Here is a 19,293-nt window from a genome sequence, read left to right on the forward strand (position 1 = left end):
GGAAGAAATATCAAAATATTTGAATTAAATAGTTTTGGCACTGCTGCTTTTTCAAATGTAGCACAATTAATCTACAATAGGATGGAGAAAGTGGATTCTGAGTGGTAATTCATGAGAGACTGAAAAGGAAGAAATAAACATGAAGTCCTCACAAAGGCAGAGGACAGTGCACACATTCTAAGTTAGATTTGGTTTTTAATAAGGCAGAAATAAGTCACCCACTTTCTTTCTTCTGCTTATATAGATCAGAGCAGTGAAATAAGACCATTCCTTCTCCATCATGAATAAAGGCTTCAACTTCATAGAGCCAAAATGAACTTTAACTGAACTGTTAAAAAGTACACGTGTCTGGTTGCTTGAGTTCCTCTTTCTGCTATCCACTGAAACAGTGCAGCTTCAACTCTCAGGACTCCAGTTTCCCCATATTAAATGCTGGGATAGAGTAAGAATCATTTATTATGCTTGGTTGGACAGCACTGGACAAACTCAGAACTTTTACTACTGTGAATATAAAAAATGTGCTTGAGTTACATTTACCGGAATAAAAAGAGTTTCCAGACCCTTTCACTTGGCATTTCAAGAACACTTTATATTTTTGAAATCTTCACAAATTTAAATATATGTTTTTTAAAACCCCATTAGAATTCATACTACTTATTACTGTTTCCCATACACCAAGGCTGACCAAATGGCGCATGCCTTATCATGAGTCAATAGCAAAGTGAGGATTTATGCTCAAGGCCTGCGTGTAAGTCCAGTGTTCAAATCACAAGATGACTCTGAGTCCACATATAGACCCAGATATGTCACTTGGACATACAGCACAAAGACTACAACCAATAGCAGAGAGCAAAAAAAAAAAACCAAAAAACAACCCAGGGTGGGATTTCCTTTTCTAGTCTCTACAGTCCCAGGAGCATATTTCCAATCAGAGACTTGCTTATAACAAATGCAACATTTGAATACTTCAGCAGTTTAAAGAAAAGAAAAAAAAAAAAAAGAGGAAAAAAATCAATTTCTCTTCAGAGGAAATTTTTTAAACAATTTTTAAGTTGCCAAAATAGCTGTTAGAGAGACTAATCAAATTACTTGGATTATGGAAATCACATTTAGAAATACAGCAATTAAAATAATGCAAAATAAATAATATGTCTCCAGTCAACACATTCCTAGTCAAATCAATCCTACAAAAATGTTTGATAAGAGAAGGTCAAGCAAAATGTCTTGGGTTCCTTTTATCTCCAGGCAGCTGCCCACCCCAGAGACTCAAAAGTCCTAGCATGAGATTTTAATAGCATTTGCAAATCTTCTGAGGCTCTTCGAATAAAGGGAGCATTTCACTAACTTATTAAAATAAGAACATCAAAATCTAGGTAGAGAAACTCTTAAAAAGTTTTTTTGTAGGAAACATATACATACCAATGAACTAAGCAGCCTTCACCTGTGAGCCGGCACTCATGGATAAATTTGATGCTCTCTCTGAAATGCCTTGCTCTGAAAACAAAAGCAGAAGGAGAATAAAGAAAGTGATCTATTTAGTAAAATCACTACTTAGAAAGAGAGAAATATATCTGAAAGCTCAATGCTGTTTCTAGAATTCAGAACTGAATATAGGTCATACAAAGTAAAAGTTACTGTCTGCCAAGGGAACACAAAACTCACTGGCATAGCTATTCTCCATTCTATCTGAATAAGAAACCAGTATTTTAGGCACTACAGTGTGATAACATTAACAAACACTTTATTCTGATGACCGTCAAGTCTGTATTTCGGTTTGTATTTTATTCCTCTTTAAATTAGCGACTTGACCTCACATGTCTGCACATATGCTCAGATGTCAGATGGAACTCAGCACAACTACACGAATAGTTCTCAAGACATATTGTCTCTCACAAAGAGAAACTACCGGCTGCCCAAACTTACACTTCACTTCAACTTTACCTCCTCCTTCAAACCATGTGCTAGGACGCATCCAAATGCTAGGACTTTCTTCTTTGCAACATGAAATTTCTCCCTTTTGTCCCTGCTATGAGAAAATGCTCAATTCAAGCCCTGGCTTCTTCAGGTCCTTCCAGTCTTCTCCTTTCTGACAGCAGTACCCCTTCTGCCTGCCCTTATTCAGGGTGTCAGCCAACCCCTGCCTACAGCCTACCTTTTTTAAAGCAACAGAGGAGAAAATGGAGAGAAGACTCAGTTTACAAACCTTAAGGTTTGTAATCTCATTATCCTTTATATGTGCCCCTTCGTTTTAAGTGAGGCAAGTCCGAAGGATAATAACTGGGCAGCTGCCATCACCTCAGTAAACATGCAGCACTGCCTCTTGGCATCCCAGTCACAAGTTGCTCACTCTGTCATTCCAACTGCAAAGCCTTTGGTGCTGCCTGCAGTTTTAGTTCAACAGAGCTGGAAGTCACTGTGGTCTTGGAGTGTTCTTGCAATTAAGGCTCACAAGCAGAAGCAATGTGAGCAATGTGGACAGAGGAAAGAGGTTCTTAAGGGGCAGTCATTACCAGGTTTATTAGCAAAGGCAAACGTGAAAGCACATTGCGCTCAACACCCATGAAACACAACGTCCTGTATTCAAGATGTTTCCCCTCTCTGGGTGAATATTATACCACAAGGGTAAAACAAAAAAACCTCAGCCCAGCACCAGCAGCCACACAAAAATCAGGAATACCCACATAAAAGGAAGCTCCCTTTCCTGCCTAACAGTGCAGCTGCTGATACTATAAACACTCAAGACCTGGAGGACAACACTGTTGCAATAGTGACACTGCCTGTGGAACTTGCAAAGGCAAGGATACCTAAAGCTGGGATATCAAAAAAACAGGGATCCCAAAGCCCAGGACTCCCTCTTCAAGGCAACTTCTGCATCACTGGATACAAAATGGAGAGCACAGCTGGAGAAGACTTGAGGAACTTATTTGGAAAATCTCAAGGCACCATGCAATCCCAAGCTTTAGGACAGCATGGCAACTCAGTTTTATATTTCTCAAGGGATGGATGAAGTATGTGGGATGAAGTATGTGAAGGCAAAGCCTTACAAATGCATTTGTACTCAGACTGCCACACAAAATACTTTCACTGGCTGAGCTCTAGCAAATGATGGTGCTCAGGTCTGCCAGGGGACACACGAGGCTTCACAGAAATGAACTCAGGGGACAAAGGAGATGTTTGTCTGTTTGTGCAAGAAGCATTGCTATTGCAGAATGAAGGAGCGCTTAGCTGAGACTGAAAGAATTCAGTCAAATGCAACTTTGGTTAGGTCTGTATTGACAGCATCCCAATCTTCTCATACATCTGTATTTTCTCTTTCTCTCTAGAAAATCCGGCCAAGAGGGCAGCTTCATGCACCAGTGAATTAGCTATAATGGTCTAGCACAAGTTTTAGTTAGACATTTCAGCACTTTGATTTGAAAAATATCTGTGATTGAGCATAACACCATTGCAAAGTACTGCACATAGTGAACTCCACTAGGGTTTTTTTGCCCTTTCTTATTGCTGATGCTCAGTCTGCTGAAACGCTGTCAAGTGCATTTACAGGCATTCGTGAAAACAAGAAGAGAAACAGGCACATTTAGAATTGGTGCCATTCTGTAGAACCACGGCCCCCCCTCGAATCAGAGAAATGAAGAAATGTACTCCTCCACAACCCTATGGCATCAGGGACTCTTCTGGAGCCAGCAGACACAGTTGCCTAAAATAATTTTCAAAGTTATGGTAAAACCATATCTACATGAACACTTATCTAAACCCATATTTACATGAAAAGATTGAGGACCAGTTAGCTGTGTGGTAAATGCCAGACACAAAGAAGAATGGCAAGTCTTACATTAACCACAAAACACTTGATTACCATCTCTAACAAGAAAAGACTTGACAAATGTGTTGATTTACAGCCTATTTGTTGGACCTCGGGACAATTTATTTCATGATATCTGGCTTTCACATCTCCCGGCTTAAAGCATCCTGAACTGCATCATCTTCACAGTGGGAAAACACCACAGGAAGAACCACCAGTACAATGCCTCTACCAGCATGTTGTAAAAGTTACCTAAACTTACACATTAGCATGCTTCATAATCCAAAACTAGACTGAGAGCAGAGTTATGATAATATTTATGAATATATTTTCATTTGTTGCTAGTCAGACTTTTACCAGTATTCATGAAGGTTGAAAAGAGAGCATCCAAATCAGATAGGACAAAGCATCTCAGTGTTCCTTTCCTTTGGTAATGTAAATGCAACAAAAATCCAGCAAAATTTCCTCCTCTTATTAGGTCATCTGGCTTCTGTATTATCACCACTAACTGCCTGACGGCTGGAGGTTACTTCCTTAGAAACACAAAGCTGAAAACAATTAACTGGAACAGGGCAGGAAGGGAAGATTTAATTTCTACAGAATTAACTTTTTAGTGACAAGTTTTATAGGAGATGACATTTCTGGAGCAGCCACTGGCCCAAGGTAAAATTTTCATAGACCAGGGAAAACACTGATTTAACATCTAGGAAACACCTTGAGTCTCAAAAGCAACTACTTGCTTCCTATGCTTGGTAGAGGCAGAATATGGGAGTAGAATCAAGCTTTTGAGACACTTCAGTGAACACTCGCATGCTAACAGGGGAATCCCTGCTGTATTTCCCCAGCAATTCATCCCTCTGAGGAAGAAAACTCCACTAAACAAGCTTACTAGGAGTAAATGCGCATTATACTCACAAAGACCCAGAAGTTTCCTTCACAAAAACTATGCTGAAGTGCGTTAAGAGCTCATAGTTACAAAATTCAGTGAGTCAGGGCTTCCAGCTGGACCTCATCAACCTGCTAGCAGTTGCAAAGTGTTAGCAAAGCTTCTGACGAGCTTGCTGTTGGGAAACAGCAGTGTGTATCTGGTCAGTTATGCCTGTCAAACACTGCTAAGAGAAAACATGGACCCCCAATAGAGGATGCTGCTTCAGTTGTTTGGGTTTTTTTCCTGACACCGGAACAATCCCTTTTTTCGAAAGAAGAGGGCAGATATGCAAAAGATGTTGCAGAGGGAGCAATTCCCTTTCCTGTTGCCCAGCTATCCCTCCCTGCATAGTGGGCACAGGGCATGGCCATGGTTAACTACTCCTAGATAAGACTGTGCCTAGTCCTCACAGGCTGAACAAAGGCAGCTTCTTCTCTTGCTTTCAGAAGACTGTATGTGCAAAGCAAGCAACGTTGCTATTTGTGAGAATCATGATTTGATTTGCCTTGAAGACCTGGACTGTATATAGCAAAAAAAAAAAAAAAAAAGAAAGAAAAATTAGTTACTCATCAAGTTTTATTTTAAGTGATGGATTGTATCAGTATTAGAAGTAATGACGTTTGCTTGCAACCACCTGATACCAAAGCAAGTATTTTAGATGCCTGCAGCGTAACAGAAACAATACTCATGCAAATATTCTATCTTCTTACTGAAGCTTTAAGAGCTTTGGTACTGCTCCTCCATACAGGAGGTTTTTTCAATGTAATTCCTGGATATTTAATAGTGAGAGAGGGGATGAATTGTACACTGATTAACATTCATAATAAATGCCATTCTTTCTCTTTCCATTCTCAATTGATCCACATCTCTATTATCAAAGGAAGCAGGTTTGCAAAACATTTTCAGAAATGCTAGAGACCTCAAAATGCCAACATGTGAATGTTTCCCTCTAATCTCGTATTTGTTTTCCTTCCCAAAAGGATTATTTTTTTACATCTATTTATTTTTATTAATTTTAAATATTAAGGCCATGGAAGTTGTCCATGACAAAGGCAGTTAACTATCTGCCTTCTCACTACAGACCTGACTTGAAATTTTAAGGGTTTGGGTGTTTTTACTGGGGGTAAGGGTGTGGTGCCTTTTTTTTTTCCCTACCTCTAAAATCATGACAGAAATGCAGAATGAAAAGGCAAATCATCACGCATCAAGTGCCACACTGGAATCTTTCTAGATTATGAGAAACACATACTCTAAAAATATCCCCCGAAAGCATGAGCCGGAATACTGCTGTGATATGAGAGAAAAGCAGTGCTGCATTTCCTTCCGTACACCAGGCCTCTTTCAACTACTTGTTTCTCTACAAAACCTGGTAGCAGGATGTGGCTGAAACCCCCCTCACCTCTCCCCAACAATAAACAGTGAGCTCTAGAAGAAAGAGCTGGTCACCATTTAAGTTCTCTTGTTTTGATTTCTCCTTGGAATCAAGAATTGCTATGCTGAATTAAAACCAAGGGAAAGAAATGAGCGTTACATGAACGTTAGCAGGGATGAGAAAAAGCAAGGCTGGGACACCCTAACTGCAGTACATATATCCTCAAGGTAAGAATCACTGCAGGGCAGAAACTCCCTGCCATGCCAGCTAATTACTAAGGGCAGCAGGGACTTCAGAGGCAGGTTCAAGTCCAGAGCAGATAATTGCAGGGGTAGTTTGCACACTGGAACTTTGTTTTGGAGGCTCACTGTGAGGAATTTATTTCAGCCCTTGAAGCACCAGGCTTCACACCTCTTTCAAATATTTTCTTTTTGTTAATGGCTGGAGATAGCACTAACGAAAACGAGAAGCCAAGCAAAAAGACTTACAAAAACAGTGGCTAGAATAAACTGGGACTGAATTAGGGGCAGATTCACTAGGGAATTCCTGAAGTTTAAGGCCACAAATGAAAAGTGTTTACAAACTGAGACTCCTACAAACCTTACATACAAAAAGGAGGCTGAAATAAAGTGTTACTGTGTTTTCTTAATTGATTAAAACCCACATTTGTGTAATCAGACCTTTCAGCAAATTGTAAAACAGGCATCATGGTAGTGGGGGATTTCTGGGGTTTTGTGATTTATTTTTAAAGAAAACTTACAAGTTCTGCGAGGGTGAGTCAGCAGCAGGAATGCACAGATACTTCATTCCCTGTAAAAAAGTAGCAAAAAGGAATGAGAAGACTCAGGTTAAACACATTTATCTACCCAGACACAAGTCTTGCTCTAGATTGATGCAATATTAATGACTTTTAGGAAGCAACACTACCATTCACACATGCATAGATTGTCTCTATACAGTCAGATTTTAAAACACTTTTTTTCACATCACCGTTGTTGCTAAGACACCAGCACATAGCTTAGTCATTCTTCTCCCAAGGCCAAATAGTGAGCTTTTTAAAACAGAAGCATCTTTATTAAAAAGGTCTAACCCTCCTTCTGAAAACGTAATTGTTTTAACATTTCTAGTAAAACCAAGTTACATGTTCTCACGCCCTCCCCTTTCTCTGAACAGATACTACAACCTGAAATTGTGATATGCAACTTCTTTTGATTCCATGCAATAATTTTTGTTTCAAGTTGATAAACCAAACAAAATGCATTTCAGAGAAGAAACATGTTTGTGGTATGGATTTTGTCTTTTTCTTTTTTTTTTTGAATCTTCAAGCAGGACAACCATAAAACTCACACTTTTCTTCCACAACGTTTGCCTGTCTTTCTTAGTCAGCTATCATAGTTAAGTTAGAAGATCAATTAGGGAAGTTAGATAACCATTTCTGATGCATTAAAAATATTACTGTGTATATTTAAAACAACACTATACTCATATTCTACTGCTTTGCATTGTCAACGTTCATTTTAACTGTCATTTTATTTTCAAAGCTTGCTTTGCTCCTATGACTGTTAAGAAATAGAACACTTCTGAAAGCATGTTTAGCTGACTTCTCAAATAGGACTTCCAAGAATACAACTTACAGCTCAGTCACACAAAAACTAAATCATTCACTGGAACTCTTCTGAATTATCTCAGATGCAGAGTTACAAATTCTCAGATGCGCTTGTGAAGATAAGAATTCAAGCAAAAGGGTGACCATAAAATGCACCTTACCTTATCTTTTTGTAACAATGCACACCCCTGTAATAACCCCACATGTTCAACACCACACATGGAACGTCACACATTTATCTACAAGAGATCCTTTGCCAGTGAGGTGGGATACAACATATACCTACTAGGTATTTCATCTGCCAGCTGGGAGGAGGGGAGGAATTTTTACTGCTCAAGTGTGATGGCTACCTGAGGCAGTATCTCCTCCAACACCTTTGCTTTGCTGGCTCGGAAAGCCCTCTTTATTTCCCCTACACACACTTTGCTTCTTCACTTGCTATCTCACACCAAAGAGCAATCCCTTTTATGAAAGATCCTGACCCCAGCACCATGACACATCACCACATTAATCCTCTGCAAGATGCATGAACTTTGCCACTATGTCAGAAAGGTTGTGGCGATACCTCATCCCCGTCTCTTCATCACCACTTGCATATGGCACCAATTATTTTCTCAACCCAGTAGAATCCCTTCAAGACAGTGTGTTCTTCACAGTCACACAGATTTAAGAGCCTCCCCTGTCCCCAACATGCTTTACCAGTCTTCCTCACAGTCCACCTCCAGCATGCCACAGCCAGAGGAGAATTGCCTCTGTTTATGGCTTTCTGATTTGGGGAAGGCAGAGTCAGAGTGGGGAAGGCTCTACAGATAATGCTTAGCATGACACAAAGACGTAGCAGTGCCTGAGGAGAGAGAAGGTGCCATCAGGACAGCATCAAGCCAGGGACAGCACACGTGGCATTTTGCATGAGAGCTGCGTGGCAAAATGCAGCCAAGGGGACAGAATAAGAATGAAGTCAGTTTGGAAGCCAGAGCAGCCTGTGGCCAGAGGTAACACCATCAGCAAGCAACAGTCCCTCCTGCCTTGTATCAGGAGAAGGGATGCCTGTTGTGGGAAGCCAGAATGGTTCCACAGCCACAAGTTGATGCACAACAGCTTGCACAGACACATTTACTTAGGAAGACAACGTAGCAGTAATACATATACTGATACGCTGCTGAGCCAAGGATGAGAATTATATTGTGACAGATTAATTACGATAATAAGTGCCTTGTATGACACATCCAAGAGGTTTACCTCGGACACTAGTATCACTTCAAGTGACTCACTCCAGTAAAATGAGAGCCTGTGACCCGAAAGTAAATTTACATTCTATTCTTTTTTCCCCAACTCCATGCCATTGAAAAGTTGAAAATTGAGGGTAGGAGATAGGCTAACTCTGGAGCACAGTATGCCAGAAGGTTCTCTCCCCCAGCATGCCCTGACGCAAGTTGTTCCGCAGATTTCAGAAGCTATGGCACATGCTGAGTGCTTTTCACAGGCTGAGTGTAGAGGGGCTTTCAGATAATGTTCACTTTAAAAGCAGAAGTAGCACCAGCATAAGTTTAAGACCCACAGTGTTCTTTTTTTTGTCACGGCTGGCTAGTTCCAACTACTGCAAGCAAGCATGAAACTAGCCTGTGAGAGACCACACATGGTACTGAATGGCTCATCCAAAGCCTGATCCTGGGCATCTTCAGCACTTACAATTTCCAGTGAAGCCCACAGTATACTTTTCACTACTGTGCTTGCAAATGCTCAGCATCAGCCTATTAACGTTATTAATGAAGTTTCTCAGGCAGGAGATGGTTAAAGTTACTGGAATTTGGTATTTTGACCAAAGTGTGTCACCTGTGTTTTTGGAAGCCTGTGGTGATGGACTCCTCCCTGTGAGGAAATAATCACACACTCAACTCAGAAATAGTTAGAGGTGGGATTTCAAAAGTACTGTGCAGTGACCTAACCCAGCTCCCACAAAAATCAACAGTGAAACTCTCAGTGACTTCGAACCAAACACAGTTTGGCCAGAGTTGGTAACTCCTGAGGATCCCACCCTACCATCAAGCTTTGCTTCTCTAGGTTGAAATAATAATTATAATAATAGGATCAAATATCATTAATCATAATTGGATACCTGAAATACAACACCACCACAAGATTGTATGTGCTAGGTATTCATAAATGAGACTCATGATTTTTCATGTAGATATTCCTGCACTGATTGCTGGAATTAGTTTTTTCTCATACATGCTGTAGAGACTTTCTTTTTTAAACATACTAGCAATAGAAAGATATTTCATTACTGAGCTTTGCTGTCTGCGGCTCTGTTTGAAAAAACTACCCCAGGATCAAAATATCTGCATATTTGTGCCCCAAGACACTGCTGCCTTTCCTGTGCACATACTCTACAGATAAATTCGAAGAACTGCCCCAAGGGGACCTTCCAAAGCAGAACAATTAATGCCAAGCAAGCAAATAGCTACCTACAACATTTTAGATGCAGTACCAGCATGCAAGAAACAGACATCGCTATTTTATTACCTAGCAGTTTGTTTGCCATTCTTAAACTGCAAAGCATAAAATGTTAGGTGGCAACAATCACTGAAACAGCGACTAAATCAGAATAAGCTAAACTAAAAGACTATTGAAAAATCAGGCAGACCAGCTCCTAGTGAAAATTTCAAACGGTTCCAAATTGGTACTGTAGTTTCATTAAATAAACTTGAATCTGGCTGCAGATGCAATATCCCAAGGTGAACCAAATCTGCACACTAACAAAGATGGAAAAACAAATACAAATTTGATGTCAACTATATGGAAGTCCTTCTTTATTTCCTTTTAAATTAACCATACTTCGTTTCCTAAGAATGATAATTCCTAAAAAATATTCAGTGAAGGAAGGACAGAACAATTCAAAAGAAGTGTTGTACCACATCACCTACACACACTAAATTAGGTGCTACAGCATAGCTACTCATCCCAAAACATGGTATTTATTCAAAGCAAAGTGAAAAACTTGCAAAGCTTAAAGACTGATGAAAAGAGTAACACTATTTTAAACCCTATATGAAGTAATACATCCCTTTTATTTATTGAACACTGCTGCTAATATGTGATTATTCAAACATTTCTTCAGCTGACAGCTATGTCAGTCATGTCGTATTTCTCCAAACACTTTTTCCCAGATTACCTAATTTAACAATTTTTTTTAAAAATCAATCCAACATTTTTAATTACACAGACTCTATGCATGTTCTCAGATAATAAAACATTACATGCATATAGAATGTGTACAGACCCAAGTTCCTAGGTCAATGAGATTGTGAACAACGGTATGCTTTTTTCTGCTTATCTCAATGCACTACTTTCCACTTGTTACTTTTAAATCATTGCTCACTTTCCTTTCTCCATCAATCACCTTTACCACCAAACACCCCTACCTTCCAGCACACACACACACACACTTCTCTAAACTTTTTGCTTACTATTCATGTGATGATCCTAACTGATGCCCACATCAAATAAAAGCAGCACTCCCATTTCATTTGATGTATTTATCCTGTGGACATTGTCCCCCCAAAAAATCAGCAAAATAAAATATAATTTACTTTTTTGTTTTCTGTTTCAGCAGAGTAACCACCAAAACTAGATTACTGTCTCTCTTAGGCCCTGAAACTAAGTGCTACAGTTAAACCGATACAGTGAGAGCTAACAAAACTAGAGCAAGTATTCTGATTTCAAGATTGTCAGAGCTGAAACAAGCGAGAGTTAAGTAAAATTTCTAAAATTCACTGCTATTTCAGAAACAACAACAACACTTGCAAAATTTCATCACAGATTCTGGTATTAATAAGTCAGTTCTGGTGCAGTGACTATCAAGGTATTTAAACCAGATTTAGGTGCACATATACATATGCAGAGGTATTACACTAGGTTAAGGTACTCACGGAATTGCAGTCATTTTCAAGTTTCTAATTATTTTAGAGGTCGATCTACTAAAGTTGGAAATGGAACAGTTTTCTCACATTTGGAAAAGTCAGTAAAACTAAAGAACAAGACTCTCCCAATATCATTAGCTTTTAAAAAAGATAAATCTTTATTATTAAAGCCAGTATTTCATTCAGTGCTCAGGAACGTAACAGTCTAGTTTAAGGAACATTCTTTCTATTTTGTTTACCTATAATCTGTTTAAAAAACCTCCAACTTCATTTTAACTGAACTTGTTAAAACTGGCATTTAGGTTTTTTAGTAGAACACACAGAATTTTGCAGTAGCAAAATGACTTATCTTTAAGTGCTAAATGTCAGATAATGGGCCAGTGACTGAAAACAGGATCTCTCAAGAGCACACACAGATTTAATTGCACAATACCAAGAATGATTTCAGCTGCGAAAAGGATAAAGTACAAAAAGTACTGTGAGACAAATGCAACATCTATATGGATGGTTGTTCCTCTGCAATGATCAAAGATATTCTGGAGTCATTAAGAATAATACTCAGTTTGATTACACCCTAAACTATACTAACACATAGTTTATATTTGAAAGAAAACTGTCCAGTGATTTTTAATTAAAACAGAGTACTCTAGCAAAACATTCTGCATGAGAATAAGGACTAAAAATGCTACTCATTATTTCATGTTTAGTGGGTTGTCCAAGTAATGTTTTTACAACCATTTTTCAGAACAGAACACTGTCTCCTCCACTGCTGTATATAGATTTTGGAGGTTCTAGTTAGCACTGGAAGCCTGAATCTAGAATTTCAGATGTTAAAAGGTGAGGAGAGGGAAAATGAACCTCAAATTACAAATTTCTCCTCTCCAAGGGCAGGGAGGAAGAGAAGGGTCCATTAAAAAAAAAAGAGCTTAAAAAGAGCAGGACTGTATTTTTGGCATTAAACTTCTCTATTTACTTTTATGTAAAGATACCATCAACGACTTCCAAGAAATTCTTTTTTAAACATAAACCCCTAAATTTAAATCTGTGAACTGAGATGCAAATAGAAAACCTCCAGCACCTGGTAAGTTCTTTCAGGTTAGTCAAAAACCATGTGTTAATTTGAGTCGTCACATCAACAGATGAGGACAGGAGGACTTATTTTTGTTTAGGGGCATTTCAGCAAAAAAGCTAAAGCGGGAAACAGCGAGCACAAAGCTTCCTCAAGCCAAACCAACGAGAGTTTATAAAGGGTTTTGTCCAGTAATGCACCAAACTGAACCTGCTAAACTGAAAACCGTTCAACCGTTTGTTTGTCCTTTCAGTTACTTTCTGCAGCAATCACCATTAGTGATGATTTTATTAATGACTCATAGAAAATGCACTTGTGTTTCAGCCAAAAAGCAACCACTTATTGACTTTAGTGAACAACACACTTAGGTTTGGTTTTGAAAATTACTGTAAATGAAATTGCAATTACCTGAACAATATGAACAGCAGCAAATGGGATGTTTTTGCAGAATTTATACATTTGGTTTGTGTTATCAGGAACAATACATGACTTTTTACAAGTCAGAGTTTTTTGCAATGTCGTTTCATGGTTTTCTTAGGAAGTAGTCTCAGTGACACTTTTGGAAAGCTCATTGTTATTAACACTGGAATATGCCAATAATAATACAAAGTGTCATGTTAAAGCCCTCGTTCCCCAGCCCTCCTCTCTAAAATTATAAGAGGGAAATGTTGAAGACTTAAGGATTTTATTTTACTTGCATGGAGAGCTGTACTTATTATTTCTAATTCTAACCCTGAACTGCAGTTCTAACCTGGCTCATCTGAAGGAATGCAGAGTGTGAGAAAACACTAATGAGTTTTTATTAAATTGTGGTTTATCTCCTTTAGATCACACCAAGAGTATTTACAGGACCACACACTTCAGCTGAAAGAAGGACTTTGTTAATCTCCCTTGACTACATGACTTTATTCAAGACCCCAGGCATGTCAGGGCATATCTAACATCTGAGCACTACCTATCACACTTCATCCCTGAGCCCTCAAGGGGATCTCTGAGTACAATATAAATCCCAATATATCCCAACCGCCTCTTTCTTTAAGGGAATGCTGAAACCGGATTACTACACCTCTGGAATAGACTCATATTACTTTTTACAAGGGCACATAGTGACAGGACAAGGGGGAATGGCTTCAAACTGAAAGAGGGCAAGTTTAGACTATGAGAAAGAAATTCTTTACTGTAAGAGTGGGGAAATACTGGAACAGATTGCCCAGAAAGGCTATGGATGCCCCATCCCTGGAAGTGTTCAAGGCCAGATTGGATGGTCTAGGGGAAGGTGATCCTGCCCATCCACAGCAAGGGAGTCGGAACTAGGTGACCTTTAAGGTCCCTTTCTACCCAAACCATTCTATGATTCTGTGATTACAAGTATGGGCTAACACACTCTCCACATCATGTCCTCTGCATAAGCAGGTCAGAGCACCCTGCCACTATAGGAACGTGCTTCCCTTGACATAGCTCATGTGTGATGAGCAATTCAAACTGCGAACTAATTTAGTTCATCACCACAGTGGCCTCTGCCAAGGGCACCCCTTGATGGAGGCCTGGCCTGACACACTTTAAAAGCTGCTTTGTGGAAGTCTGTTGGTGCCTTCTTAGTGGGCTACCAATGTCATTTTTGAAAAATTAGTCAGAGCCCCCAAACTTCACAGGCAGAACCAATGCCAGACAGGGCATTACTTTAAACTAGAATCGTCTGGTGCCGCTACACCTGAAAGAAAAATGGTAGCTTTTTTGCTCAGCATGGTCTTCTGAAACATCTCATAAGGGGAAACCCTTACCATGAAAAGCAGTGAAACATCATAGAAGAAAGTTAAGGTTTTTGTTAAAAGAAGAACTTGTACACTTTCTCTTGAAGTTAGCACAATGGCTGAAATGCGACAGCTTCTTACATTGGTGATATAAGAATTCAGTGCCATGGATGGAAACACAACAGTCCAACAACTAAATTATTCATTTGTAGAGCTGATATTTATACAGCTGCAGTGACCTTGCTATATTATATTAGCAACTCTAATTTGAAGGCTGTCTTGCTATCTTCCTCTGTAACAGTTGCTCTAAGTCTTTAGGTTGGATATCGATGACAGCAGAGGCTGTGCAGAGAACATGTTGCCCAGCCATAACCCAGCAGGGACTTCGCTTCTCATGTCATCAAGATGCAATTTGCATATATGAAAGGCGTCCTACAGTTCCAAACTTCTGTATGCTACCCAATATTGTAACACAGTTTTAACAGATCGGCTGTTCTCACCTGCTGAGCAGTATCTGTCCAGAATAAGCATTTTTTTTTTTTTTTTAAAGTATGGCTGATTGGTTTCCCAGTTATTCCTCTTTAGTTATTTCATGTTGAGCAGTGATACTTTTGAGTTCAGACAAATTCTTTCTGGACTACTCTCTATGTGAATATAGTCCTCAGATAGTGAAGGATGAACAGATCAAGAGCAGCCCTGCAGAGAAGGACTTGAGCATGCTGGTGGATGAGAAGTTCAACATGGCCCTGCAATGTGCACTTGGCAGCCCAGAAAGCCAACTGCATCCTGGGCTGCATCAAAAGCAGCATGGCCAGCAGGTTGAGGGAGGTGATTCTGCCCCTCTACTCTGCTCTGGTGAGACTCACATGGAGTGCTGCATCCAGCTCTTGGGAATCCAGTACAGGAAAGACATGGAAGGAAGATGTTTAGAGGGAAGAAGTACCTCTCCTACGAGGAAAAGCTGAGAGAATTGGGATTGTTCAGACTGAAGAAGAGAAGGCTTTGGGGTGTCCTAATTGTGGCCTTCCAGTACATGAAGAGAGTCTACACAAAAAAGGGAGAGGGACTTTTTACGAGAGCATGTAGAGACAGGACAGGGGCGAATGACTTCAGACTGAGAGAGAGTAGGTGTAGACTGGATATTAGGAAGAAATTCTTTAATATGAGGATGGTGAGATACTGGAACAGGTTGCCCAGAGAAGCTGTGGAAGCCCCATCCCTGGAATTGTTCAAGGCCAGGATGGATGGGGCTTTGAGCAACCTGATCTAGTCAAAGGTGTCCTTGTCCATGGCAGGGGGGATTGAAACTAGACGATCTTTAGGGTCCCCTTCCAACTCAAACTACTCTATGAATCCATGATTACAGGACAAAGCACTAAAGCAGCTTTCAGCACTCCCAAAGTGCTGGGGGAGCTGGGGCCATACATTTTTCCTTTTTGTTTTAGCACAGGGTAATTCCTGTTATACACACAAAAATGTGAAATCAATCCAGAAAGCGCAGCCATGAGAGAAAGAAGTTTTCTTTCTATTACCAGTTTCCCCCAACTGGTGATGGAATGAAAGAATTACAGAACTTTAAGAAGATTAGGCAAAAGTTCCCCAATAGTAAACATTAAGTGCTAACAGCAGATATGATACCTTTCTATAGTCAAAACCAAAACTGCAAAAATACTATCCACAAACTATGCCAAGCAGATTACTTGCATTGTCCCACAGCTGCCAGTTGAGTTCTTCTATAGTAGTTCAGTTTGCTTTCCTTTTCTAAAAGAACTGCACATGTATAGTCTAAAGATCATCTGTAAACACGCAAAACTATCAAGCTCAACTAAAACTACATTAAGATTTATAAAATACAGCCAGGATTAAAAATATGAAACAAGATTCCAGATCTAATGCAAGCTGATATGAAAGTATTATCTGCATTAAGTCTGCAGGCTCTGACCATTTGATTTAAGAAACATTTCTCAGGTTTTCATAGATGTTCACCCATTTAGCTCTTCGCTTTCCTCCACAGGTCTGGATTTACCAGCCAGTCACACTCTTTTTAAAAAATTCATAATCTTGATCCAGCACTTCCTCTTGTGCTTTCCCCAGCTGCAAGCTGCTCATTCTTAACGCCTTATAAAACAGGTATTTCACAGCATTCAGCAGAGATAAAACGGGAGCAGAGAAGTTAACAGCTTCACCATAGCATCCTGATTTTTCTACGACTTCTCTTCCTCACACTTACTGGTTTTGTTCCAGTTACAGTATCTTTTCATTGCACGTATTCTACTCATGCATTTCACTATTTACTCAGGGAGTATTAAAGTGTTCTAGAAGATTATCACAGAGTTTTTTAACTCTGCTCTTCCCTTTCAGTTCAGCTCCTTAGACACAGAGTATTTGAAAGACCATTTCTACTCTCATAAAAATTTTAGAATTTGCACAGAAAAAATATCTAAACTTATTTGTAAGACAAGCTGGCTAAGAAGTTCTCTATTTTCAAAGACACAGTTCATTTAAGTTGTGCTGGCTGCGCAAGCTAAGAGACTGGACAAGAAAGATCATAGAATCATAAAATATGCTGAGTTGGAAGGAACCCATCAGGATCATTGAATCCAACTTCTGGCTCTGCATAGGACATCCCAAGAATCATACTATGTGCCTGAAAGCATTGTCCAAATGCTTCTTGAACTCAGACAGGCTTGGTGCTGTGAGCACTTCCCTGAGGGAACCTATTTCAGTACTCAACCATCCTCTGGATGAAAAACGTTTTCCTGATATCCAACATAAACCTCCCTTGACTCAGCTTCATGCCATTTCCTCAGGTCCTGTCACTGGTCACAAGAGTGAAGAGATCAGTGCCTGCCCCTCCTCTTCCCCTCATGAGGAAGTTGTAAGTGCACTGTTTCCCCTCGGTCTCCTCCAGGCTGAACAGACCAAGTGACCTCAGCTACTCCACATAAGGCTTCCCCTCAAGGCCCTCCACCATATTCGTAGCTCTGCTTTGGACAATCTCTAATGGCTTATTATCTTATTTTAATTGTGATGCCCAAAACTGCACACGGTCGTTCAGTCAGCAATTAGCTCTTCTCTGCCTTCCCCCTCCCTCCACCCACCTACCATATCAACACTTTTATTTAAGTAGTCATCAATTCAGGAAAAAAGAGGGGAAAACCAGTGCTCTGCATGTACCAGATTAAGCTGATATTATTAATGACATCAGAATACAAAGAAAAAACAAACAGATAACTTGTCCTTTGAGGGTGCTCTGGTTAACTATGTAGAGTGATGGGGAAAAAAATCAACATACTGAAAATAAAAACAAAACAAATATTCTGTAGCAACAGAAAAAAAAGAAACAAAAATTACATGCACACAGAAGCAGTACAAATGCAAAAAGCTACTCTTAATGAAGTTTGTCATAGAGTAAACAACAGAAAGCTTCAGTGGGAAGGGACAGTACAGGAATGCACCCATAAACTCTTACTGATTTAAAATCTGCATTACTGTGATCATTATGATGTCTAAGTGCAGTGTACAAAGGTTCCTGCAACGCAGCAGTAGTCAGTTTGACAATGATAATGCTATAAATAAATTAATGCCAAAGGACTCCACAACCACAGGCGACTACTAATGGGATTCAGACATTTATTAGATCAAACCTCTGGTGCAGTTTAAGAGCAGCAGTAAAATTACTGGTAACCGACAAATGTGTGGTGGACTGTGTGAAAGAAGCTGGTAGTTTCATTCTATTTTGTGACTGATGGACAGGTGTCTGCAATGCACAAAACAGTCACCACGATCGTCACCTCAAAGTGTCTCATAAAGACCAAGGACTGTGAAATGATATGGATACAGAATGCAAAGCTCAAAGACCTCTCTATGTGAGAAAACCCATCGTTGACTCTGGAAACATATTTCAGCAATTACTAACCCTCATGGGTAAAGTCTTACTTACTTCCAGTCAAAAACTGTGGCTTGGCATTTGCCAACCACAATGGCACACAGTTCCAAGATGGGGTTTCTACATGGGGACCCACAGAATCCCTATCCATCCCTGCCTCTGTGCATAATACCTCTCTGGGACAGGGTCTGAGCACCCATCTGACCAGAAGAACTCCTAGCACCTCTCCCTCCCCCAGAACTCATGCTGTACTCCACTCCTTCCTGCACTACACACAGCAATTGCTGCCTGCTCTAACAGGTTCACATTCTTCCTATCCTGGGGACCTCAGAGCTGGGCACAATACTCCAGGTGGGATCTCACCAGAGAGGAGAATAGGGGTAGAATCACCTCCCTCAACATGCTGGCTACACTGCTTTTGGTGCAGCCCAGAATACAACTGGCTTTCTGGGTTGCAAGCACACATTGCTGGCTTATGCCCAGCCTCTCATTCACCACCACCCCAACTCCTTCTCCACACAGCCGTTCTCAATCTGTTCATCCCCCAGCCTGTGCTGATACCAGGGGTTGCCCTGACCCAGTTGCAGCCCCTTGCATTCGGTCTCATTAAATCTCATGATGTTCCAAAGGACCCACTTCTTGAGCTTGTCCAGGTCTCTCTGGATGGCATCCCGTCCTTCAGGTGTGTCAACCACACCACTCAGCTTGGTGTCACCCGCAAATTTGCTGACAGTACACTCAGTTACACTGTCTGTGTCCCTGATGAAGATATTGAACATTACTGGTTCCAATACAGACCCTGAGGGGCACCACTCATGACTCATCTCCATCTGGACATTGAGCTGTTGACCACTACCCTCTGGATGAGACCATCTAACCAACTGCTCATCCACCACAGTCCAGCCACTAAATTCGTATCTCTCCAGTATAGAGAAGCATGTTGTGGGGGATGATGT

General features: G+C 40.2%; 1 protein-coding gene across 1 annotated transcript in view; it reads right to left on the reverse strand.

The window, feature by feature from the left end:
• DUSP22 (dual specificity phosphatase 22) overlaps positions 1-19,293 on the reverse strand; it is a 44,403-nt gene that overhangs the window by 6,987 nt on the left and 18,123 nt on the right. The window contains exons 4-5 of the mRNA XM_027881670.1: positions 6,863-6,912; positions 1,420-1,494 (exon numbers count right to left, since the gene is read on the reverse strand). Of these exons, the coding sequence (XP_027737471.1) occupies positions 1,420-1,494; positions 6,863-6,912 (125 nt within the window). The remainder of the gene's footprint in view (positions 1-1,419; positions 1,495-6,862; positions 6,913-19,293) is intronic.

Source organism: Empidonax traillii, unplaced genomic scaffold, assembly GCF_003031625.1.
Source record: "Empidonax traillii isolate 1590-97213 ecotype Southwest subspecies unplaced genomic scaffold, ASM303162v1 scaffold92:size1159251, whole genome shotgun sequence".
Classification (NCBI taxonomy): Eukaryota; Metazoa; Chordata; class Aves; order Passeriformes; family Tyrannidae; genus Empidonax; species Empidonax traillii.